Source organism: Ailuropoda melanoleuca, chromosome 14 (genome assembly GCF_002007445.2).
Source record: "Ailuropoda melanoleuca isolate Jingjing chromosome 14, ASM200744v2, whole genome shotgun sequence".
In the NCBI taxonomy this organism is placed as follows: Eukaryota; Metazoa; Chordata; class Mammalia; order Carnivora; family Ursidae; genus Ailuropoda; species Ailuropoda melanoleuca.
The window spans coordinates 98,312,282-98,339,749 of NC_048231.1; the positions used below are offsets into that span (position 1 = coordinate 98,312,282).

At 35.1% G+C, this 27,468-nt stretch overlaps 1 protein-coding gene across 2 annotated transcripts in view; it reads left to right on the plus strand.

The window, feature by feature from the left end:
- DOK6 (docking protein 6) overlaps positions 1-27,468 on the plus strand; it is a 368,631-nt gene that overhangs the window by 107,648 nt on the left and 233,515 nt on the right. For both annotated transcript variants that reach the window (XM_002915925.4, XM_034642822.1), the window contains exons 2-3: positions 5,969-6,076; positions 26,181-26,295. In XM_002915925.4, coding sequence (XP_002915971.1) covers positions 5,969-6,076; positions 26,181-26,295 — 223 coding nt within the window. The remainder of the gene's footprint in view (positions 1-5,968; positions 6,077-26,180; positions 26,296-27,468) is intronic.

Sequence of the window (27,468 nt, forward strand, 5' to 3'; positions counted from 1 at the left end):
CTTTACTGTGAGATTTTCATTCGACTTTTGAAATATCAAAAGTAACTTACTGAGACAAACATAAATTGAGAAATTTCTTACTGTTGACCATGAAAGTGAAACAGTCAGTTATTTTACCAGCAAAATTGGTTTATTTGGGAAAAGCAGAGGAATTGCAATTTGAGAGAAGCAAACTATCCTGAGTCACAGGCAGGTCCAGAGAACAAAGGAGAGAAACACCTAGTTCATAGAGGAAAAGGGGCTATGGGAGGGGCTGTTATGATAAACAAGTCCATTGGAGTAAACTGAGAGTTCAGACTAGAGTGGGTCTTTATTGGCTGAGTTGTTACATCTCTCGCTGGCTGGGCTGTTGCCAGGCAAGGAGAAAACCTTCCTTTCCTCTGCTGGGGTAGTAGAGTAGAGGCATTTCCCTACTGGGAATGCAAGGTGTTTCTTGTTGAGTGGTAGGGTGTCAGAGCTCCCCCTTCTGGCCTTTGACTTTATATTAAAAGAGACCTTTTATTCAGTTTGACCACAGGTACAGATCTGTGGATATGTCCCTGTCCACTTTAAAAGTAAGACAGCCAGTTATTTTTACCAGAAAATGAGTTTATTTGGGAATAGGAGAAGATTTGCAAGTCAGGATAAACAAGCTATAGCGAAAGCCACAGGCAGGTCCAACAGCAAAGGAAAGGGACATTACTTTATAAAGAAAAAGGACGAAGTTGGCAGGGGTTGTTTTGAACAAAAGTCTGCCGGAGGAAGACGAGGAGGGTCCAGGGTGATGACAGTTTTTCATGGGCTGAGTTGCCAGGCAAGGAAGGAAATGTTCCTTCCTCCTGTTGGAGTGGTGAAGCAGTATTGGACTTGCCAGGTGGTACATCTCCTCCTGTGAGGTCTGTAACTGACCAAGAGTGGTAGTGAGTGAGGGCTCCCTGTTCTGGCCTCCTGGCTCCCATTTTAAGTGAGATTTTTGTGTAGTAATTTTCACACTGAAAAATACCTCGTCGGTAGTCTCAAAACTGTTGAGATCATGAACAGCAAAAAAAAAGATCAAAGATCAGAGGGGTCTAGGGAGACAGGACAGCTAAATGCAATGTGGTGTCCTGGATTGGATCCCCAAACAGAATAAGATATTGGTGGAAATGCTGGTGATTTTTAAATAGACTCTTCACTTTCGGTAGTAGTATTTTATCCATGTTGATTTCTTAGTTTTGAAAAATGTACCATGGTTATTTAGAATGTTAATATTAGGGGTAGCTGGGTAAAATCTATGTAGGAACTCTCTGTACCACTTTTGGAACTGTTTTATAAATCTAACATTATTCCAAAATAAGAAACTAATAATTTAAGGGCTTTCTGCTTGGTAAACAGTCTATTAAATTAAGTCTTCAACAATAATATTTATCTTTAAGTGGTTGCCTCTCTTAATATAATAGCAAATAGTTGTATTAATGAAAATACCCACTCTTTTTTCTTTATTATAAATTATTGGATTTATTCCATAGTAATACTGAGCGCCAAAGTGGAAACACTTATGCTTTCCAACTTATATTTAACTCATTTTGACATTTTAATAGAAAATAACTGTAGTCACACAAGATGGGTATTACGGTCAGTGAATGTGTTTCTGTGTTTCCATGAGTATTATAAGGCTTCATTTGACATCATCATGGCTCCTGAGCTATGAGCAATAAAGTGCAAAGCGTATAGGGGAAAGCATTCTTCTGTAGGAATGAACCAAAACCATATTATCAGGGATCTGGTCTCTCTTCAAAGAGAGTTTTTCTACTTTAACTAGGCTTCTAAATCCATTAATAAATAGGAGATAAATATTGAAAATCTATATACATCCCACTTTGCAAATGATACTTTTATTTATCTGCTCCAGTCCCTCAAATTTCTACTCTGATTCATGTAATTTATTCACTTCTACAATATTACTGCTACTGCAACTGCATCCACTATCAACCATCACCACTTCTGCTAATAACAAATCTAGAAGTTTCTGTCTTGGTCAGGTTGGCCTGCCATTACAAAATACCATAAGCTAAGTGGCTTAAACAACAGACATTTATTTTCTTATAGTTCCGGAAGTTTGAAGTCCAAAATCAAGGTGCCAGCATGGTCAAGTTCTTGGGAGAGTCCGCTTCCCATCTTTTAGATGGCCACCAGCTCACTGTGTGCTCACGTGACTTCTTGTGTGTGTGTGGGAGCACAGGGAGAGAGAGAGAGAGCAGGCTCTGTAGGGTTTCTTCTTACAGGATCGCTTATTCCATCCTGAGGGCCCCACCCTCATGACCTCATCTAAACCTAATTATATCCCAGAGGCCCCATCTCCAAATACCATCACACTGGGGGTTGAGAAATCCAACATGAGAATTTAGGAGGGGCACAGTTTAATCCATAGCAGTGTTCAAAACCCAAGAGTTTCAGATAATAGTGTAAGGGGTATGCTTCAAACACATATTCTGGATACTTTCTGTGAGCTCTCTTATTAAATCCTCAAATAGCAACTTCATGAAGTATATTGATCTGAATTTATAGAAAAAGAAGTTAGATCTTAGAGAAGTTAAAATAACTCCTGCAAGGCAAGACATTTAAAACAGCAGAATGTGCACTGAAAATCAAGATGCTTTGGTTAAAACACTATTTTCTGTATTCTAGGCATTACAATAGAATACCCTCAATTCCAATACAAATGTGTGGGATTTATACTAATGACTGAAATGACTCATTAATTCACACTGTATTGTGGAAGGAGTAATTTTAGAAAGAGAGTAAACTGATGCGTTTTTTTTTTCTATTTTTTTCAGCTGTGTGTTAATAAATGTAAATAGCCATATTGGTTAAGAATATCCAAACCATTGTGAAATTAACAGTAACTCACTCGCATTCAACACAGTATTTAGACGGTTTGTTAATTGTGTATATAACAATTCCCATAATTGTTAGAATTATTTGAAACCTTTAAAAATATACTGGTACAAGCAATGATTTTTACAACATATGTAAATATCCACAATGGCAATGGATATTCTGAGCAAAGTCTATTTCTAAGAGTATTTTATCTATTTTGGATTGTACCACTGTCTGTTAGTTCATGACTCCTCTGTAGCCTTACAGAGGCATGAGCTTTGTATATTTTATTTCCATTCACTGTCACAACAATCCTATGATACAGGCATTATTTTCCCACAAGCTAAGAGAAGGATATATGCTCAGAGGGTTCAGTGACCTGCCCCGTGTTACATGGCTCTCACAAGGGGCAGAGCTGGAATTCCAAGTCCAGTCTTCCTGGTCCATAGTCCAAGTTTCAGAGATCATCAATATATTCATTTTTACTTTTAAAAATCCTTGTATGGTGGTTTAATTGTTCTGGCTGCAGAATATTTGGATCTGAATATTCTGGATCTGAATTTTGTTAGAATTATGTGTCATTAATAAAAAAAAGTGTCCTTACATATGACTTCGGCAAATTGCACCTACTTTGCAAATTAAAGGAGACTGAGAGAGGAGCTGACCATGTACAGATCCTACTGTGCACTAGGTGTGGGCCCATCTTGGTGACTCTTCCCTCTGTCCCATGAGGTACCCTTCTCCATGAGACGTTAAATAATTTGTCTAAGGTTACACAGCTAGTAAATGGCAAAACCATGATGTAAACCCATCTGTTGGATTCTAAAACATTGGGTGAGGTCATTGTGAGGACGTTATTATCACCAGTTGATCTGAGAGCTGGACCTCACCCTACCCCATCCTTGGAGGATGCCTTCCACCCACCCTGCCTGTAGGCAGAGCCATTTCAAACACACGGTCTTGAGAGAGTGATGTGTTGTTGAGATCCTCTGGACTGAATGTGTGACTAAACCCCTCTAAGGCTTCTCTACGAATTTTTAAGATTTGATGGTGGGGGCAGGGGTTGCTGAGATGTATTTGTCTTGTGGCTGCCCAAGACATGTCTTGTATGTGAGCTCCCTTGCTCATTAAACTTGCTGCCTACCAACCTGGGGTGGCCTGCCTCAGTCTTGGGTATCTCCTTGCCCTCTATGGAAAGGGGCCAGTTTCAGATTTCACCCAAGGAACTCCCAAATTTGCAAACTAACACAAAGCTTTATTCAATTTCCACTGTACCAAACCACCTTTTCTTATGTTTGTGTTTTCTAAATTTATTACTTTAAATTTACCTAAAATATAAAGACCTTTTTAAAGTTTAAAAAGCAGAATCTATAACGCTAAATAAACCCACATAGAATTGAGTTAAAGCCAAACAAACCATATGCTGATATTATATCATAATCAGCATTCACAATGTTTTTTTAATAATATTTTACCATGGGGGTGGAGATCAGTAAGGGGCCAACAAGTAAATAACTAACTGGAACACAGTGTGCTAAACACAAGTGTGTAGGAAGAACAGCAGCAGACCTGGGGGGTAATTTAACACCTCATTTCCAGATGTGTGGTTAGGAATCATATCACAGAGGAGGTACATCTCACTCCAGCAAGAGAGGAGAACACACAGACTTGAGCCAGAGCTCCGGGTTATCCTTCAGATGCTTTTCGAAGCTAATAGGAAGAAGCTAAGAAAGGTCGCAAGAGTAAAGTGAAAGTGTGTGCATTGTTTCTGTTGATTCTGTATTTATGACAGGACTTCTGTGTTAATTATTCTAAGAGTGCCTTTTAACATGGGAAACACTATCTTCTAGTGAGTAACCAACAATGAACGCTCCAAATAAATTATATTATCTGGCCAGTATTAGAAAGAAAGAAAGAAAGAAAGAAAGAAAGAAAGAAAGAAAGAAAGAAACAAAGAAACAAAGAAACAAAGAAAGAAACAAAGAAAGAAACAAAGAAAGAAACAAAGAAAGAAAAAAAAGAGGGAGGGAGGGAGGAAAGAAGGATGGAAGGGAGGAAGGGAGGAAGGAATACAGTATAGCAATTTTGCAGTTTGACTAAAGAAATAGAAGAGAAATACAACAATCAAGGTCTCCTGAGTTTTCCCTCGGTGCATTTGTTTATGGCTATAGACAATATATACTCCAGCAAAACTGTGCTAAATGTTGAAATTTAAAATTGTGGCCACTTTGCATTTCTAGACCTCTCCAATTACTGAAAGGAGACTCGTTTTATTACTTTGCCTTAAGTACCTGGGTAGGGAGGGTGACAGAGGGGACATCAGCTGACAAGCTCAAGGTCCGACATTAATTAGTCCTATAAACAAGGGCAGAGTTCAGGAATGATGGCATGTGTGTGTGGAATTAGTGGTGCTGCTTTTTTACCAAAGCTGAAGAGATGTGTGTTCAGACAGAGGTGTTCAAATCCTGCCACGGTCACTAAATCCTAAAATGGAGATAAACTACCTCATGTAGTAGGTATGAGGGTTAAATATGTATGTAAATGTTTAGATGTATTGCATATAATAAGCTTTTAACAAATGTTACTGTAAAATATGAAAGGGTAAGACAGATGTTTCCATTATAAAAACACATATCTTCCTGTTTTCTAAATTAAAAATGAATATTTGGTCTTTTAAAGTAAATTAATCCTACAAGACAAGTTAATTTTTAAATGTGGTGATTTTTGAAAGAGAGAAAATTGAGCATTATGAAAGTGCTTGATCTTATAAATTGTGACTGCATTATCATGGAAAACAGAGAATCACCCTGTCACTGGCATGCTGAGATAAATATTTTATATGGTATTGACACCAGGTGATCTAATCAGATTAAAGACCATTGATGAAGCTAGCACATTGAAAACCTCATAACATAAAATCTTTTCACAAAAAAGTCATTTTTATATTAAATATTATGTTTTTTAAATTCACTGTAATTTTAATGAATAACCTGGTTAGGACTTAAAAACTGTTCTCTTTGTAAGTACATTAAAAGAAAAAATTCTTTCCAGTGGATTAATTGAATAAATTCCTGGCATTACAAAACTCATGTGAAAAGATAGATAATCAGATTCCTTCATTTGCTTTCAGATTTTCAGACGATGCTGGTTGGTTTTCAAGAAGGCTTCTAGTAAAGGACCCAGAAGGCTAGAAAAATTTCCTGATGAAAAGGCAGCGTATTTCAGAAACTTTCATAAGGTAAGTCACAGAGTTCGGAATCGCTAGGGAATAAGTGGACCCTTGGCAACAACTCGTGGAGACATTTCTTTTGATAGATGAAATCTGCGGGCAAAATTGCATGACCAGTATAAAATGTCCCTGTTCTGATAAAATGCAAAAGTTATTTTTCCCCTTTCTTTTAATCATCTGCTGTAAATGCCAGTGGTACCTCGGCAAAATGAAAGACTCATTTTTATTGCTACTTTGCGAAATGAGATGACTCATAATTCAACCACATCATTTCCCAACGTGCTGAGCAGACATTTTCCCTCCGTTCAGGTTAATTGTGCGTTTGTTACTTTGATTTAAACTGTGGGCAATACTGAGGAGATAAAACTTTGGAGGCTGGTGTTAGCCGTGTTAAAGGCTCTGCTAATGTGCGTAGTAGTTGCTGTTTATAGCTTTAACAAGAAAGGCTCATCAAATATGCTGACGTGTAGGATGTGGCCATACATTCTGTGAATGAAGTATCAATTTACTAAGGATTAAAAGTGTGTAGGAAATAACCCTAGAGTGATGTTAAATATGCCGCCTAAAGTGGTCTTTGGTGATAACATCAAAACGCAGTGAAGTATTTGATAATTACGTGGAGAATTCATGGTCAGAACTCAGAATTGTGAAACGGTATGATTGTTCGTTGACGAAAGGCCTCGATAAAGCTCTGTAAAGACTCTAATTCCTCATGGTTGGTAATATAGAGTAAGTTACCGTGAATTATGTGATGATTTTGTGGAGTTTATTTTATGTGATATGTTGTCTAATTCCTCCTTTTATTAAAAACAGAGTGTTTGCCAGGGGTTGGGGGTGGGAGTGGTAAACAGATGTAGCACAGAGGGTTTTAGGACAGTGAAACGTCCTTTACAACAGCAGCGTGGTGGATGTATGTCATTAGACATTTGTCCAAATGCGTAGAATGTACTATACCGAGTGTGAACCTCACTGTAAAATATGGACTGTGGGTGATTATGTTGTGTCAAAGTAGATTCATCAGTTATAACAAATGTCCCAGTCTGCTGTGGGATGTGGATAATGGGGGAGGCTGTGCATGTGTGGAGGCAGGGGGTATAGGGACATCTCTGCACCTTCTGCTGAATAGGGCTGTGAACCTAAAACTGCTCTAAAAAATAAAGGTTATTTAAAAAAATAGATTTTTCTACAACATGTACTAATTCTATTACACAAATATCTAGCCATCATTTATATTCTATTTGAAACTCTATCTGAGGGCTTAGCATTGGAATTCTTTATGAGGGATTCTATATATTCTGTATATTAATATAGACTTGCTATCAGAGAATCCGAGTTCAAGTTCCTGTCCAGTCACTTACAGCTTATGGGAGTTTGGTTTTCTCATGAGTATGTGTTACATGTCTCCTTTGAACACTGTTTGAGATAGGGTATCAAAGAACAAACAGCACAGTGGTGCCTATGCTAATTATATGAAAAATTATATGAAGTCTAAAGTTTTACTGGTATTTTGTATCATGGTTATGATCATGGCAATATTTTTAAACCTGATTTAATGAAAAACTACAAAGTTGTGAAATGTGAGTTTTAGTTTTTGAGTAAAATTCTGAAAGACTAAGCACACTGTATACTCTAGATTCCTCATCAGAACCCCAGCCTGCTGGTCAGTGGTGGATGCTGGCTGGATGCTGTTCGAACACTCATGACTCAGGCACAATCCTCAAGAAGGAAAAAAATCATCCTGGAAAATAGATTGTTGAGAAAGATCAAGAATCTTAATCACTTGTGTGTGTGTGTGATGAGAACATTTAAGATCAACTCTCTTATCAACTTTCAAGCATATAATATAGTATCATTAACTATAGTTACCATGCCGTACATTAGATTTCTGGAACTTATTCATTTTACCCTCTAACCAGTGGTGATGGAGATACTAACTAATTTTGTTTTAGTAATCATTTCACAATGTACACATGTATCAAAAGATCGCATAGTATACCTTAAGTTTGCATAATGTTATATACCAATATCTCAATAATAGAGCTGGAATAAAAAAATCTTAACAACATTACATGGTGGGTAGGATTGTAGGCTCTGGAATTGAGCTCCCATATTTAAGAGCTGGGTGTACTTGCATACGCTACTTAATTTCCATGTACTTAATTTTCCTCCACTGACAGATTAAGATTATAATAATATAACAGATTATAACACAAAAAGTGTTATTGTAGGGAATAAAATAGTACTATACGTATATAATGAGATGAAATATAACAAGCTGTTATTAATGAATTAAATTTTGTAGCTAAGTACGTAACTACTTACCTGACATATAGTAAATTGCAGTAAATGTTAGCCATTTTTAGTCTAGGTTAGATGTGATGGTGACTTGGGTGAAGATGTTAGTGTTGGAGCTGGAGGTGGAAGGACGCATTTTGGATATGGTTGGTGAACACTGGTAGGATGTACTTCGAGATTAGATGAGGGGTGTTAGTGAAAGGTCGGTAGGACTCAAGGAGATTCCTGAGTTTGGGTTTGAGCAAACAGAAGAGGATGGTGTGATTCATGAAGATAGAAAAGACTAGAAGAGCAAGCTTTGAGTAAAAATCACAAGCCTTCACTGATCGGATGTACAAGAAATGGAAGAGAGAGGAGTAGGAGTTGCTGTCTTTCCAGACTGGGTGACAGATGAGTGGTCATGCCGTCACAGAGACAGGGACCCTGTGCGGAGGAGAGGTTTTCAGGGGTGAAGAGTAGGCATTCTCAGCATGTTAGATTAGGTTTCTTTACGGTACATCTAGATAGATATTTTCATCCAACAGTTAGAACCGCAGCCAGACTGTAGTGCGGAAGCCCAGGAGATCTACTGAATGGTGACGTTAAGGTGGGTGTATATTAATGCCTCTCTGTGAAAGCTTGATCAGTGCAAAATAAAACTCTTTCCTCTAAAAGACGTGGACTTTGGTACTGGCCTTACGGGGACATTCAGGGTGTTTTACAGGTATTTCAATTCTAAGTTTATCAAGAGTTACAAATCAAAAAAGTTGATACTTGACTGAAAAAAACCCCTGCTAATCCAAAAAATGATAGAAAATTACGAAAAGTGGCACTTAAAAGAAAATGCTAGTGAAATAAATGTTAAAATACTAAACAGTAAAATTTAGAGTAATTATTGAGACTGCTTAACTAGAACTTCACAAATGAAAGTTTTAACAATTCTAAAGAGAGAATTGTTTATGTTACCAAAAAGAAAACCATGAAAAATGCTGGCATTTGAAAAGGGGAAGAGGAGAGAAGACAGGACCTCAGAGGCTGTGTGACCTGCTCTTCCCTGAAGGCTGCCCCTCCCTGTGAGGACGCCACCCGAGAGGTCAGATGGCATTAATTTGTCCTGGCCCTAAACAACCAGCCATCAAGGCAAAATATTTTTATCCCGACATATATATACTTTCGCTTCTGTAAAATCAAAGAGTGAACCATCACTTCCCATGGCTTCTTCCATTTGTAGAATCATGAATCCTTTTTTTGAGAAAGCTGTAAATTTCTCAGCTCCCTCTGGTGCTCAGGTAGATAAAGGAAGATCTCTTTATGAAAAAGGCTGATATATTTAAAATCTTTTTTTTTCCTTTGAGCAATTAATGGTCAGTTCAAATCTTGGATCCCCAGAATTGGAAAAAAAAAATCTTCATTTTCAAGATAAGCTTAAAATAGACTAGTGTGGATTTCCCCAGTTGTTGTATTTATTAATTATTAAGTACTTTAAACTTGTTATTGGTCAGTTATTTTGATACACCCTAAAATCTGCTATAGTCCTCAATAGCAATAAATTAAATAATCAGATGAGTGAAATGTGTCCAACCTTAGTGAGGGACTTATGAAAAATAGCTAAGGACAGAATTATTTCTTTGCCAACTTTTAACTTTGTGCTATGCTCTGTCTGGAACATACGTATTGTAAAGCTTATGAGTATTAATGGTCCCATTTAGACATTTGATATGTTTACTGTGAGAGAGATCTTGCTGCATAAATCAATTCTTATATGAAACTGCTATAAAATGGTATATACTTTTTTTTTACTTCTTGGTAGAAAGAAATTTGAAATTCAAATCACTAGCTGCCGAAGGAAGTTATTAAAAATGCATTAGGGTTGAAAATGTAGCTGTATATAATTGTCATAACAGATATTCAAAACAAATTTATCCTCAATGAAAACTGAACTAAAGCAATTTACATAGAATCAGCTAATAAATTTTCCTTAATTTTCTAAGCAGATGAAAAAGAAACAGTTCATAGAAATTTTAATAAAATAAATACGAGTGCTGTCTGTAGGGAGGAAAGTATAAATAAAATCCCTGAGAAGGATGAGTGAAGATGGAACGATGTGGATTTCCTATGATGAGGACTACATGATGCCAGAAAAGCAATGCCTATATGGGGACCAATCTTCTTTCTAAATCCCCTACAACCTGACATTGAAAACATCACTTTGTTCTACCTGCTTTACTCCTTTTGGAGTTGTCGGTAGTTATCTTTATGTGAAGCAAACATCTGAGAAATTTGGGGAAAAGATGAAGACATCCTTATGAAAAACAGCCACCTGGAAATATAGCATATCCTTAAAGATAGGAGCAAAACCATAGTTTAGTGTGTAAACAGCACATGTGAACGGTGTGTTATGTTGAACGCTTTCATTTTGATTTCAGTGGCTCTCTGCTTGGATGAGCGCACGGTTGGTGTGATGTGAATGGTGTTCAAAGGTTTGGTGTCTCTTAAAATGTCTGCTGGAAGGTCCCAGAGTGATAATCGTTCACACTAGGGTATCTTATTCATTTGTTCGTTTGTTCATTCATTCATTCATTCATTCATTCATTCATTCATCCAACTGTAATCTCTTATCTTGAAGAGGTCTTAGTTTTTATTTGTTTTTTTTTTTTGTTTGTTTGTTTTTTATAACATAAGCTCCTATTAACACACACCTTGGTTCCTGGGACAGTCACACGTTAACCCATGATCATTTCTTTATTGTTTTATTCATACTATCTGATCACATGCTAATGACTCAGAAAAGATTCAAAGAAAGGGAATATGAAAAGTTGGTTTTTATGTAGGATAGAAGGAAGGGGTAAAATGCCCACAGCATGGTACGTCACCTTTGTAGTGTCTCTGACAGAGATGGGTGGGTCTTGGGAATGGGCAACTCTGAAGTCAGAGACCAGCAGGGGAGATCAGGTGATAAGACCCACACATGGAGGGGATCAGCAAAATTATGATTTCAAGATAACAGGGAACTTCCAGAGTTAAACTTGATGTTTGTAATATTTGGATCAAGGTCCATTATGATTTTATAACATCTAAGATATCTCCAGTAAGCATCAGTCTGTTCAGGTTAAGGATGCCACGGAAAATAGATCACTCGGCAATCAGAATTTTTGTTCATAACCTGTGGCCCCATAGCAGATACCTGTTCACTGAAAAATAAGGAATCAGACTCTTAGAAAATACCCATAAGACTGGGCTTGACTTAGAGTATAAAGAAGTATGATTTATGTTAGCAAAATTATTGTCTTTATTCGACTTTTGAAAACTGTCTGGTTGTGTGTGAGGCAATCATCCATAATGGTACTACATCAGAAGAAATGGTAATGTGACTTAAGCAGTATCTTTCTCTCACTCTACCATCTGTAAAATGTAACAGCATAGCTCACAAGATGAGGTGATAATTTCATATATGATACTGCATAACCCGTAAAACAAGTGTGGTTGCACAAGTCATTTCTGCCTCAGATTTTTGTGTCTTTGAAGCCAGGGAAATAATTCATACCAACTTTAGAACAATTTTGAGACCAATTTGCTTGATAAAGTAACTTGTAATTTCCAACATGTCATTTTACGTGGTAAATCAGATAGTAATTTGAGAAAGAATATTCAATAGCACAACCCCGTTATGACTATTTCCATCATTTGTGAAGCATTTTTACATTTATTTAATGGATTTAGATCTAACGCTCTTTATTATTTCAGAATACCATCAGTGCATTTTGGGTTTTAAAAATCTCTCTTTTACCCAGCGTCTGGCTAATTGTGCAGTATCTGACAGATGCAACAGGAGACATGCTTATTGCATAATGTTCACTGAGGATAAATTGTTTTTCTGTCATTAATGGAAAATTACATATTATTCCACAAATAATGAATGCATATTCATTTACGACTTATGATTTGAAAAATATTTCAATGAGAATTCTTCTTGAATTAATACTTTTACCTCACCATGAATATCTATCTAGAAACTTTTATTTTATAACTAGCAATGCTGTTTCATATTTACTTAATTTATATAATATTTTAAAATATTAAGGTCTTTATACTGCTAATACTTCTACAAAAAACAAAGATAGAATTTGAATATGCCATCAATAATCCAAAACTACAAATCAATAGCAGCCATTAAACTGATTTTAAAGATTAGAGAACAAGGTCTTAATTTAGGGAACTATGGTTTTGAGATTCAATGGAATTGCTTGTTTTGATGATAACGGGTGCATTTGTTCTACTCAGTGTCATTGTCACACATAATGTGACCTCCTGAAGAAATGGCGGAATTCTTGCTATGCAGTGTCCAGGGAAATAAGATTTTGTTTGTTTGTTTGTGTGGTTTGGTTTTTTGTTTTGAGACAAAGAGAGAATGAGAAAGAGAGATCGTGTTTGCTTAAAAATGCAAATATTTTCTCCTACTTCTCCTTTTCTCTATCTTTTAATCGAGTTAAGTATTACAAATCCAGTGTACTAGAAAATTAAATTTTAACCTGATTTGCAGCAGCCTGGAATTTTCCACTAATCCTTTCTATCCTCTTGTGAACAGATTGTCTTGGTGTAAGCTTGGGGCTACCATGATATGTTCCTGGTCTTAGAGCTGGTACAGCCACCTCTGATAGTGGTCCAAAAAGTCAACTTTTCTTTTATTCCATTTCCGTTTTGCAAATAAACTAATGTGGTTGCACCCATCATTATTCCCAAAGGTTTCAGTTCCATCCCTAACAATAGTTATAGTACAGTTTTCATTTTCTATTGTTGTACAACAAATTACCACAAGTTCAGGGGTTCAAAAAACACCTGTTTATGAGCTATGTAGGGCAAAAGGTAGAGTATGGCTGGTTTCTCTGCTGGGGGTTTCATGGGCCCTGAAGTTAATTGCACTGAGTTATCTGGTGACTCTCGAGAAAAGTCCGCTTCGAAGTTCCTAATGTAGTTGGTGATCTTAGTTCCCTAGAGCTGCAAGACTGACGCTCCTGTTTTTTGCTGGTTGTCAAGAAGGGGCTGCTCTCAGCATGAGGCTGCCTGAAATCCTCGATATCCTTGGTTCTTTCCCTCTCCAGCACAGCACAAGCACAACAACTTTTCTCAAGCTTTGACTCTGCCTTGTCTTCTGTGACCAGCTGGAGAAAAAAACTCTGCTTTTAAAAAGTTCCTGTGACTAGGTCAGGTACACCTGGAGTCGCTGTGTTGTGATCTGACTTTAGTGTTGTATCATTTAAATGTGGGGTTTTTTTGTTTTGTTTTGTTTTATTTTTAACTTTTGTTTTATTTTTAATTTGGGAGAGAATTTTTTAGGTTGGTAAAGTGAGACAGCCACTTCTCCTTCCTGGTGTGTAGGAGGTCTATACATTAAAAGCATGGTATTTGAAGTGAAGCATGATGTGACTTTGACATTTCAAGCATGGGGTTTAATTTAATTAATTGCTAATTCAACACCCATTTGTAACTCACTTCTTGCTTTTCCATTTCCACCATAGAGATGAAAAAACTAGATGATCACTTTTTTTACACTTCCTGCAGTTAGAAAGGTACATTTCTGGCTAATGAAATATCAATTTAAGCCTGCTATATAGAAAGTATAGAAAGGATTTTGTGTTCTGAGAGGCCAGCAATGTCCCTTATTCCTTTTTCCTAAATGGAAAGCATGATGGTTGGAAATGCAGCAGCCATTCTGCGCCCATGAGGAGATGGGCTTAAGAGAAATATAAAGAGAAAGACAAATGTTTGGGTTTGAGATGCTTCCTCTAATATCATAAAACCACTGGACCAATACTAATAACTGCCTACTTCAGACTTCTTATGTGAAAAAAATAGGTCCTGTTTGTTCAAATCAGTGTCTAGCAAACTTTTATCTGTAAAGGGCTGGATAGTAAAAATTTTAGACTTTCCAGATCCTAAGGTCTTTGTTGCAATTCTTCAACTCTGCACTATGGTACATTAAATAGCCAGAGACAACATGTAAACAAATGGCTACGGCTTTGTTCTGATAAGACTTTGTTTACATAAACAGGTGGTAGACCACATTTGGCCTAGAGGCCACGGTTTATATCCCTCCAGATTTCAATCAGTGTTTATTGGGTTCTTCTATTACTTGAAGCTATATATATTTTTAAATTTTCTTTTAAGCAAAAAATAATAATGCTGGATATTTTGTCTAGATGCTATAAGTGTATAGATAAACCTTAGCTAAACATGATTGGTAGTTAACTAACGGATCACACCTAGAATTGGTCATAAACTTAGGAAAGTAACCATAATCTCCTTCAGTTTTTTTATATCTTTGGAATGATGTATATTAATGATCACACCAATACTCTTTTCCACTCTGTGTCCATTACTAGAGGAACATAATTGGGCCCATTAGTTATGTTAAGTGTTATCATATACCAAGCCATAGACAGCCAGGCTAAGACTAATTCGGAGCATAGGTAAATTGTAATAGGCATGTAATTGTTAATAGTGGTTGACTTGCTAGGATTTCACACATCATGCAGCTGACTCTTTTGGGGGGGAGTGCATTTTCTTCCCTTCTTCTCTCCCTCCCTCCTTCCTCCTTCTGTTTCGGGTATACTAGGACTTAGACTGAGTTAATTTTATTGCTTGATGGCTGCTATCATCATCCCTTTCTGTAATATTTGATCGATCTGTTTTATTCCCATCCTTAACTCCATTTATCCCTCCTCCTCTATAGATAATCATAATATGTTTGATGGGAAACTGTAGGATTCTTATAAATGTGTACTGTTGATTTCTTGAACACATACTGCATTGTTAATTCACTTCAGTACTGTTGTATTATAACTTTCTGTTTTTCTTATTTTTATTCATGCTGCATTATGGCTTTTAAGACCTATTTGCATTTCTATGTGTCCATTTTGCCAGTTGCTTCTAACTGCTACATGATACCCCATAGTTTGCATCCATTATATTTTACTTTTCCATTTTCCTAGTGACAGAAACTAGATTGCTAGAACTTCTCATTATCTCAAACAATACCATAATTAAGATTTCTGTACTGTGCTTTTATGACCCAATGTGAGAAACTGTCTAGGATATGTAAAAAGAATGAGATCATTGTGTTAAGGATACATGAATACTTAAATATGTATTGCCAGATGACTTTCCAGAACACATCTCCATTCTTCACATCCACTGGATGTGTTAGGGTTCTGTATTCTCACATTCTCATTGATCTTTTTCATTATTTATTGACTTCTCCAAATCTGATGAGTATAAAGTGATATGCAGTTGTGCTTCAGCATGCATTTTTCTATTTCCAATTAATTGAAAAATTCTCACTATGTCTATTTGCTTTTGGGGTTTATTCTTCCAGGAATTCCCCAGTCATATCGTTTGTCCACTTTCCTACTAGAGCTCCTACATTTTTCTTGCTGTTTTGTGAGGATTCTTTGTCTATTCTAAATATTAGATTACTTTACTATTAGACACTGTAAATAATTTCTCACCTCTGTCATCTGTCTATAACTTTATGGAGTCGGCATGAAACCAAGATTTGCAAATTTGGATGTTTTCAAACTTTTCATGAGTTGGGCTTCATTTGGTCAAGAAAGATATTATCCTACATTTTATTCAGTTAACATTCTAGTTTTGCCTTTAATGTTTTTGCCTTTCATCTATCCAGTATCCAGATTTGGATATGGAGTTAAAATTTTTAAAATACTCGGGGTGAGTTTTCACTAGTCCATCTATTAAACTTTCTGTCCTCTCAATTATTATGGTGGCATACATTACACACACATTTTTCTCTGATTTCTGTATTCTGTGCTACTTGTTTGTTCTAGCACCATTATGCATCTTGTTTTAAATTATCATGGTATCACACGGTGTTGGGACATTTGGTAGGGCATTTGTTCCCCCCCACATACTCGGTTCTCATTTTCTGAAGTTACTTTAGCAATTTGTCTCAGAACATTTAATGCCCTTTTTTTACTCAGCTTCTCTTTTAAGGTTTAAATTTTTCTCCACGAAATCCCTCAATACTTTATAGTTTTTCTTGTTCTTGTGAAGGTATTATTTTATTTTATATTCTAATTAATGATTACTAGCGTAGAGAAATCCTGTTGGTTTTTTGTGTTTACTATCATTGACAGTATTGTTGAATGCTTTTGTTGTTTTTAATAGTGTATTTTTCTGTTGACTCTGTTAGTTTATATGTCAGTAGTCATTGCATGCAAATATTGATAGTTTCATTTATTTCTTTCCTTGTCTCTTCCTTCCTTTTTTTTTCCTTTCCTTATTTTCTAGGATTTTCTGTGTATATTAAGGCAGTGATAGCATACCTTGCCATGTTTCTACTAACAAATGGAATGTGTCTAATGCTTATGTATGAAGTAAAATATTTTTTGGTACTTAGTCTTTAAACAAAGAAAATTCCTTTCCATTCTTGATACAGCCAAGAGTTATTTTCTCACAAAAGATGTTGAACCTAATCAATGATGTCATTTTTTATCTGCTGAGGTAATCCTGTGATTTTTCTCATGTAGTCTGTCAATTCTGAGAAATATATTTGGACACTTTCTGATGTGAACTATACTTTTACTCCTGAAATAAGCCTTACTTGCATGTTGGGATTTGTTTTTCATTAATAAGTAAAATGTAACCATATGACTTTTTTGTATTTTTCATATCTTATTTTGGAATCAGTATTAGCCCAGACTCAGAAAGCAAAAGCAGGTGTTTTGCTTTTATTTTTCTCGTGGAATATCTTGCAGAGGATATTAATTAATCATCAATCAATCATACCATGCAAGTTTGGTAAAGCTCAATTATGAAGGAGTCTCGAAATGGACTGTTAGCAGATGAGCGTATTGTTTTTTTCAAGTTTATAACTTTTTTCTGCCACCATTTTGGCATTTTATATTTTTCTAGATATTTATCCTTTCATCTGTGTTTCCAAACAAATTAGTATTCATTTGTTTGCAAGCTTCTTGTTAATATACCAATATTTAATTCTTATTATGAAAGCTTAGGACTTAAGCATGGAGAGATTGAGATTTATTAATTGTAAAAATTTTAAAATTAGTAAAATACCCATCTTCTTTTCTTACTAGAAAAATAAATATTCTCTATACTAATAAAGTGATAGTGAATAAGGTTAAGTAAATAAGAAATAATAAAGTTAATAAAATAAATAAAATAAACATTTTATTAAACCAATGCCTAAAATGTACCATTTTATTCTTAAAAATAAAACTTTTGACTTAGCCATAGAAGATTAGTAAAATAGAATTATTAGTAAATTAATAAGAGTGCAATTTATTGTCTAATTCATTTGAATCTACTTTTAAAAAGTCTGAATATTAACTTTCACTTTTCAAAATAAAGAAATTTATAGAAAGAAATGGAGCACTTAAGTGGGTATCTAATCTCAATTGTCATGACAATAAATTGGTAAAAGGTACTTTAAAACTCAAAGTAACTTCAGTGTATATGCCTTTTATCACCTTGATCTTTTACTCATGTTTTAATTGGGTTATTTGGGGGTTTGTTTTTGCTCTTGAGTTACATGAGTTCCTTGTGTTTTGGATATTAATCTCTTAATTGGTTTGCGAATATTTTCTCCATCTGTAGATTGCCTTTTCATTTGTTGATTATTTCCTTTGCTGTGCAGAAGCTTTTTTATGTGTACCATATGATTTCACTTACATGTGGAATCTAAAAAACAAAACAAATGAATAAACAATCAAACAAAAAAGTAAAATCAGACCTATAAATACAGAGAACAAATCAATGGTTGCCATGGGGGACAGGAGTGGGAGGATGCGCAGAAATGGGTGAAAGGGAGTGGGAGATACAGACTTCCTGTTATGGAATGAATAAGTCCCAGGAATAAAGTTACAGCATAGGGAATATAGTCCATGGTATTGGAATAGTGCTGCATGGTGACAAACGGTAGCTACACTTCTGGTGAGCGTAACATAGTGTATAGAGTCGTTGAGTCACCATGTTGGGTACCTAAAACTAATGCAACATTGTGTGTCAACTATACTCAAATTAAAAAATAAATAAAAATAAAAATATAAGTGAAAAAATACTTCCAAACTCACTTTATAAGTCCAGCATCACTATGATACCAAAACCAGACAAAGATACCACAAGGAAAGAAAACTACAAGCTAATATCTCTGATGAACATAAATGCAAAAATCCCCCATAAAATACTAGCAAACCAAATTTAACAACACATCACAAAGACTACATACCATGTCCAGGTAGGATTTATTCCTGGGATGCAAAGTTGGTTTAACATATGCAACTCAATCAGTGTGATACACACATTAACAGAATGAAAGGTAAAAAACATACAGATGCAGAAAAAACATCTGACAAAGTTTAACATCCAATCATGATTTTTAAAAAACCTCTCAACTAAATAGGTATAGAAGGAAATCTCTTTAACAGAATAAAGATGTTTATGAGAAGGTAATAGCTAACATAATCAGTGGGGGAAAACTGAAACCTTTTACTCTTAAGATCTAGTACAAGGCCGGGATTCCTACTCTCACCACTTCTATTCTAGTCTACATACTACTAAATATTAGAAAGAGCGATCAGACAAGAAAAGAAATAAAAGACATCAAAATCAGGAAAGAAAGAAAGAAATAAAAAGAAAGAAAGAAAGAGAGAGAGAGAAAGAAAGAAAGAAAGAAAGAAAGAAAGAAAGAAAGAAAGGGAGAGAGGAAGGGAGAGAGGAAGGAAGGAAGGAAGGAAGAAAGAAGAAAGAAAGAAAGAAAGAAAGAAAGAAAGAAAGAAAGAAAGAAAGAAAAGAAAGAAAAATTATTTGTTTGCAGGTAACATGATCTTATATGTATAAAGTCCTAGACTCTATTAAAAAAAATCTTGGAACTAATAAGTGAATTGAGTAAAGTGGCACAGTACAAAATCAACATACAAAAAAATCAGTTAAATATCTTTATACCAACAGTAATCTCTCCAAAAAGGAAATCAAGGAAACAATCCCATTTATAATAGCAACAAAAAGAATAAAACACTTAAAAATAATTTTAACCCAGGAGGTGAAAGATCTGTCATTGAAAACTGTAAATCACTGATGAAAGAAATCAAAGAAGATGCAAATTGAAATATCCTGTGTTCATGGATTGGAAGAATTCATATTGTTAAAATGCCCATACTACCCAAAGTGATATACAGATTCAATACAATCCCTACCAAAATTTCAATGACATTTTTCACAGAAACAGAAAAACAATTCTAAAATTTATATGGAACCATAAAAACCCTGAATAACCAAAGCAATCTTGAGAAAGAAGAATAAAACTTTAGACGTCTTATTTCTTGACTTTCAATTATTTTGGAAAATATCGTAATTAAAAGCTATAGTAATTAAAACAGTATAATAATGGCATAGAAACAGACAAGTAGACCAATAATAGAACCGAGCCCAGAAAAACACGTGTATGTTTTTATATACATACATATATACATACATATATAAATACATAATATTATCATATATAATATAATATATAAATTATATATATAAGTATATATAAAACATAGTACATATCGTCAAATAATTTTCGATGAAAGTGCCAAGAACACACAGTGGGGAAAGGATAGTATCTTTAATAAATGTTGGGGAAACTGTATATCCACATACAAAGGGATGAAACTGAATCTTCCACTTAGACAATGCACAAAAATCAACTCAAAATGGATTAAAAACTTAAATGTAGAACCTGAAACCATAAAATTCCTGGGAGAAAACATAGGGGAAAAGCTACTTGACATTATTCTGGGAAATGACTTTTTTGTTTTGTTTTATTTTGTTTTGTTCTGTTTGTCTTTGTTTTGTTTTAAAATGACACCAAAATCTCAGGCAACAAAAGCAAAAATAAATAAGTGGGACTAAATCATTGTATTCTTTACCACCATGGACTTGCCCATATTATAAGTAAATATACAAATACATATGCTAATTTTATTTTTATTTTACGTAAGAATGACCTTGATGAAACAAGTAAAAATGGTTACTTTTATGAAATCTAGATCCTTAAGTACATCTTTTTAATATTCTATTTAAAAAAATGGTAAGAACTCCTAAAAAACACTCCTGCTACATGCAGACGTGCAGTGGTTATCCCCAGTAGGAGCACTGGTGTGATTGTTGAAGTTACAAGCAAAATAGTTCATTTCTTTTCTAAGAACACCTATTCTAACGATAGTCATTGACAAACTATGGCCATTCAGATTTGGGTGTCAAACATTTTCTCAAAAATGAACGGATGAAGCTGTCTTTAAGGAAAACAACTGACAATATTTATTAGCAATGCTAAAATTTAAGTTTTCAAATGAAAATTGGGGAATCTTGTGTCTGCATTTTTGAGTTTGACAACTTCTCAGAACTTTTGGATTTCTCTGTGGAAATCAAGGTTGATATTAATGAATATTTTTATATTAATAATGAAATATGGCAATGTAAGATCTTCATAACGCAGCAAACCAATATTTTCCCAATGACCAAAGTTGAAAATAGTTCTGTGGATTTTAATGCAACAGAGTGTAAAAGTGTATGACGTGACTCTGAGTGACAATAACCTTTAAGAAAGCATTTGTCAAGTTTGGAGATAGAATCAAAGAATATCCACAATTGGCTAAAATGCTCCTAAATTATTCATCCCTTTTACGACCTCATGTCTGGGTGAGGCCTTATTTTCTGTATATGCTTAGTCAGAACAATGTATTGCAACAGACTGAATTCAGAAGCAGATAAGAGTTTCAAACTGTCTTCCGTTAAGCCAGACATTAAGAGTTTTGCAAAAATGTGAAAACATTGTCATTGTTTACCTATTTGGGAAATTTTTTTCTTTCAAATGTTATTTGTGTTATCATGAGATGAGTTTATTAGTATTTTTAAAGATGCAAATAAACATTTAATAATTTATGTTTTAATTTCTCTCATGGTGATCATTAATAGATACAACCCATGTGAGTAAAAGTAGGACAGGAGAGTAAGGTTTGGGAGGTGTCTCTACGTAGAGAGACACTTAAAAATCCAGGTACCATGTCCACAGACTGGCTGTAGAAATACAGATGTTCCTCTCTGCTTCTTTAGCTCTGTTTTTAATTCTTTCCTAAGTTTTGTCACTGTTATTTGTGATCTTATCACCCCAACTAAATTATGAAGTCCTATGGAAAAAGGTTATGTGTTTCATCTTTGGGAGCTCTCTGACTTTGTCAGCATGAATTCCTTAGGGATTACTCCTCGAAATGAAAATTAAATAACACCAGTTAGCAAAGTCGCCATTTAGGTGTGCGTATATTTGGGTTTTAATTGTATCACTTAATAAGACCTTTAAATTGTTGACCATGACATTTATTGACTTAGACCTGAACAGCCTGAATCCTTTGCAAGTAATTTCCCTTTAATTAAATTCTGCTAATTTCATATTTATTTAAAGTAATTAACTCTTTTATTAAACTTTAATTGTATTTTGTGCTTCTATAGCCATGTGAATAATGAGTAAAAATATGCATTGTTAAGTGATGCAATAATTTATTGATACATATTATTGAAATACTCTAGGGTTTCAAAATTTTAGTAAATGTTGATTATTTTTATGTCACATTGACAGGTTTTAGACCAATAAAAACATTTTTATTTTGAAATTTAAAAATGTTTTAAAAGTTGTTCTCATCTAAGAAAATACAAAGTTCCTTCCTGGGTGGTAAATCCATATATTGAGAGGGAAAAGTGAGGGTTAGAGATATATTAGTTATATTAGATCTTGACCTAAATTGTTGTGATTCACAGTACTTTTTAAAATGCATTTTAAATTAAAAAAGAGCAGTTCTGGAGATGTACAAACTTCTTAAAAAAAACCTTCTGGTACAATTTTATAACATTTTATAATTTAGTATAACACTTGAACGTCCTAACCAAGACAATGTGAGAAGCAGGATTTTATCCCCCTCATGAGTATTTTGCTTTCCTGGCATTTCTTTAATGTCTTAGAGCACAGACTAAAGTGCATCGCATCACACTGTTGATCAGCAACAATGAGTCTTGCGCTGTTCTGGAAACCAGTGTAACAATGTCTGCTTGAAGAGGTTGTCTGCATTTCCAAATGTAAATTTTACAGAAGAGCAAACATGGTGTTCAAACTACATCATCTGACAGATTGCCTAAGGCACAGAAGTTAGACAATCCCCAGTGCTTGCTGCATTTTGCTAAGCTATCCATTAATTTGTTTTGTTGATTTTTGCTATGAGAGGACAAAAAAGATGAGACCCACAATATCTGTTCTAATATTCTTTTATATTTAAATAAAATATTTGGGAATGGCTCTTGAGCAGAATAATAAATGCTTTTATGATACTGTTTTGTACAAGTAGATGTTACACGTGATGTTGCTTAGATAGTGTGTCACTTTTATGCTCATCTGCCGTAAATTGCATGAATTCTTGGACAACACATAATCTTCATTGCTTTTAGACTCCACTTAATGCTGGCAAGATCCTTTGTTTAGCTAAAATTAATAACACTTGAGAATAATATCTCTTTTTCAAATATAACTTCAGTGTGCTATGTTAGAATAAAACAGCTTAAATATAATGTGAGTCACTTATCAAACCATTTAAAAATTCAAGGGTTTAACTTTATTTGATAATATGCTTTAGGTACTTTAAATATAATATGTGAATCATTTTTCCAGAAAAAGCACTCTCATCTTTCTCTCCAAGGTATTAATCCTCAGAAACTGTAAAATATTGGTGTCTAATTTTTCTTTCCCAGAAGAGGAAGTGGGTATTTTCAGATACATGCATGTATACATAGATATAAAAAGTATATATAGAATATGTGTATATGCATTTCTATATATGCATAAATATGAAGCAAAACTTTTGTAGGTTATTTTGCTTAAAATGACTTGTCTTACCAATTTTAATTTTGCATGTTAATCTTAAAGAGATAATTATAAGTAAGAGGAAAACAAATATCGAGAGAGGATATATTAACATTAGCTTCTCAGCATTGTGACAGAACTGTAAATTCATTGTGACAGAGAATAAAAGGGCTCCTGTAGACAGCTTACACAGCAACCCTGAGTAATGGGTTTGTTATTTTATGAGGCTGGAAGTCTAGGTCACCACAGATTTTAGAAGGGCATGTGCGAGATGACACAAAGCTCTTTAAAAAGTAGCCACATAGTTTTACTTTACAGACAGTATTTTACATGGCATGGGTACAATTTTTGGTCACAAATTGATACTTTTAACTATTTTGATACTATCATGTCCTTATCAACATCAAAGGTATCATCTTCAAAAATGGAGGATTAAAATTTAAAAAATACATTAAATTTATCTGTACATTTTTCTCCACCTAGAACACTAGTTGGTGACTGATGGTGCTTCTAGGATGGCGCTGCAAGTCATGAATGGAATTAAGTCTTTTCCCTTCAACAAAATCCTTCATTTGCAGTTAAAGCATGGTCATAACATAACAAGCTTTGAACATGGATCAAGCAAGTCCAAACTGGTACTCTTGTCAAAGACAAGGGAAATACCCAGTTCCTGCCCATGCTAGCCATCCTCTCCCATCTCAGGTGGGGAGGACTGAGAAACACTTGTGAAGTCCAAAACAGAGACCCTACCCTAGGACTACAAAATGCTTCCCCTCCGCAACACCTTATCACCGTGCCACTAAGGGCCTCGTTATAGCAATTCCTTTTACCCAACATATCATATCTGGCTATGAAGAAAAAAATTACAAGAAAGGAGAAAAAATAGAACCATATAAAATGCACGATTAAAATAATAAAATGCAGAAAAAGAGTAGAAGACAAAATAGGAACAAAGAGCAAGGGCAACAAACAGAAAATGGTAACAAATATGGTAGCTATTAATACAGCTATAGCAATGATCACTTTGAACATCAGTGGTCTAAAAAGATAGAGATTGTCACAGTGGATCCAAAAACAAAATCCAACTGCATGTTTTCAAAAAGAAACCCACCTCAAATATAAATACAAAGATTAATAGTAAATGGATATTGAAAAATATACCATGCTAACATTAATCAAAAAATATTAATTTAAAAATTCATGAAACCTATAACACACTAAGATTGACTTAAAAAGGGGGTCGTTATTTTAATTTCAGACAAAGAAGACTTCAAAGCAAGGAAGGTTATCAGGGACAAAGAAAGTCATTGCATATTGATAAATTGGTCAATCCTACAAGAACGCATAACAATCTTCAGTTGTGTGAACCTAACAACAGAGCATCACCATGAGTCAAAAATTGATAGAACTACAAAAAGAAATAGATGCATCCACTATCATAGTTGGAGTCTTCAATACCCCTCCCTCACAAATGGGCAAACCCAGCAGGCAGAAAATCAGTAAGGACATGTTGAACTCAATAGCACCATCAGTCAACTGGATATAATGGATATGTACAGACAGCATCAACAAACAACAGAACACATTCTTCCAATTCGCATGGAACATTCACCAAGATACACCCATTCTGGGCATGAAACATACCTACACAAATCTAAAAGAATGGAAATCGTACAATATCTACAATCAGACCACAGTGGAATTAAACTGGAAATCGATAATGGCGAGGTAGCTGGAAAATCCCCAAATGTGTGGAGATTAAACAACACACTTTTTTTTTTTAAGATTATTTATTTATTTATTTGACAGAGATAGAGACAGCCAGTGAGAGAGGGAACACAAGCAGGGGGAGTGGGAGAGGAAAGCAGGCTCCCAGCGGAGGAGCCCGATGTGGGGCTCGATCCCAGAACGCCGGGATCACGCCCTGAGCTGAAGGCAGACGCCTAACGACTGTGCTACCCAGGCGCCCCTAAACAACACACTTTTAATCAATACATGGGTCCAAGAAGAAACCTCAAGAGAGATTTTTAAATATTTAAATAGTTGAACTAAGTGAAAATGAGAATGAGCCTTCAAATCCTTTGTGTTAGAAGAAATAACATTCAGCATGTTGACAAGTAGATTTAAAGAAAATTTCACTCGTGTAATGTTATTATTGCAGTGGGTTTGCAGAGTAGTTGAGAGAGTAGACATTTTCCCATTTCTCTGGACTGTGGAGAATAAGAAAAGGTGCACAAGTTATAGCAGAAGAACTTGTGCCCATAGACAGTTTGGACCTAGAATAAGTAAGTTTATTAAATATTTATTAATTGCCAAACAAATAAAGAATTGCTAGCCTGGGTGCATGAATCATGGATGGGCTTTGGTGAGAGAACGGGGTGAGGCAGTAGTGGGTACATGGGCTTTTGAACACTATGTGCATTTTTCTGGGAAGCAGGTCCATTGTTTTTATTTATGATGTCAAATCTGAAGTCACTTTTTCTGCCAGTCAACAGGTGTTAGTTGCATATCATCCCACCAGGAGCTTGCACAATGGATGGGAGTTAGGAGAGAAGAGAGATACTGAATCCAACGAGTATTTAACAAAAATGTATTGGGAATCTTCTGTGTGCCACACCTGCTATTGTTGGCAGAAGATACAATTTTCATAAAAGAACAGAGTTCTTGACAGCATGGAGTTATTCTACATAATTTTTAGACTATTTCAAAATTCAGCAAACAAGGACCAAAATTGAGGGCAGAGGAGAAGACAAGTTTATTTCATTCTATATTGTTTTTGGCTACAGTTAATTGGAAAGGGGTATAAGTATTCAGTGGAAAGTAGTTTAAGAGAGTAATAACTGATCATTTTGCTTCAGCACTCCATTATCCAGCGTCTCCAGTACACTAAGTGGAAAATATTTTTCTTTCAAGGTAACAGAACTGCACAACATCAAAAATATAACCAGACTGCCTCGAGAGACAAAGAAGCATGCAGTGGCAATTATCTTTCATGATGAAACGTCAAAGACATTTGCCTGTGAGTCAGGTAAGCAATTATAGCCCCGTCTACAGCTTGTGGAAATTGAACTGCTTCAGAGACAATGGCCCAGATGGATTAAGTTATACCACTGAATAGGAAGGCTTATTGTGGTAAGACGGTGCTGTAGAAAACTTTAGGGAGAAGCTCAGCATACTGATTTCTACAGATGTTTTGGGTGCTTGTTTATTATCTGTCTGTGTCTGGATTTTGCTCCCAGGTGGTCTGAGGACTCTTGAGGTTTCTATTCAAGCTCGAAGAATTAAGTAAACAGTGCCTGGGAGATGTTGTTAGGGCAAACTTGTGACTTGTATTCTCAGTCTTGCTGGGTGCAGCTGTAGGCATTTGGTGGGAAAATAATAATGCTGCCATGCAAAAGTGTGGCAAAGCACAGCTGAAGTCCCCAGACATTCCAAAACAGAACTTTGAGCAATTGGTTGCTTTCATGGATTCTCAGTACTACAAGTAAATACATTTCAGATTGAATTTTAGCATCCCAGCTCATGAAGCACTCTGACATCGTTGAGACACACGGCAGTTTATAGTTTGAACCTGCAGTATTTTTCATTTTGAAATCCCTGTGCTCTGTTACGCATTAGTTGGCTTTATTATAGCTTTTTAAAAGATTTTGCTCAGTGAAATGGTGCATTCGTTTGATAATGGATGGAAGCAAAAAGCACTACAGTTTCAAAAGATGTGAATTTAGGGGAGGGGGTTGGGGGATTGGGATAGGCTGGTAATGGGTATTAAGGAAGGCACATATTGCGTGGAGCGCTGGGTGTTATACGCAAATCATGAATCATGGAACACTACATCAAAAACTAAGGATGTACTGTATGGTGACAAACATAACATAATATAAAATTATTATAAAAAATTTAAAAAAAGATGTGAATTTAAAATTATAGTGAAGTCTTAAGTAGAAGCCTTACTGAGTATTTTTTAAAGGAAATAAAGCTTCTGGATTTATAAAGTTTATAGATGTAATTAATACCAGGTTCTATTATTCTAAAATTGATAATGTCACCTTGCCTAAAAAAATTGTTCACGTCTCTTCACCTACGCTTTTCTTAGTTTTGCTAAACTGAATTGGAATTTATCAATGTGTTTTTCCTTGGATGCCTTTAATCCCTTTTGCCATACTTTCCTTCGCTCGTCATCTGGCTTCATTTCATCATTTAA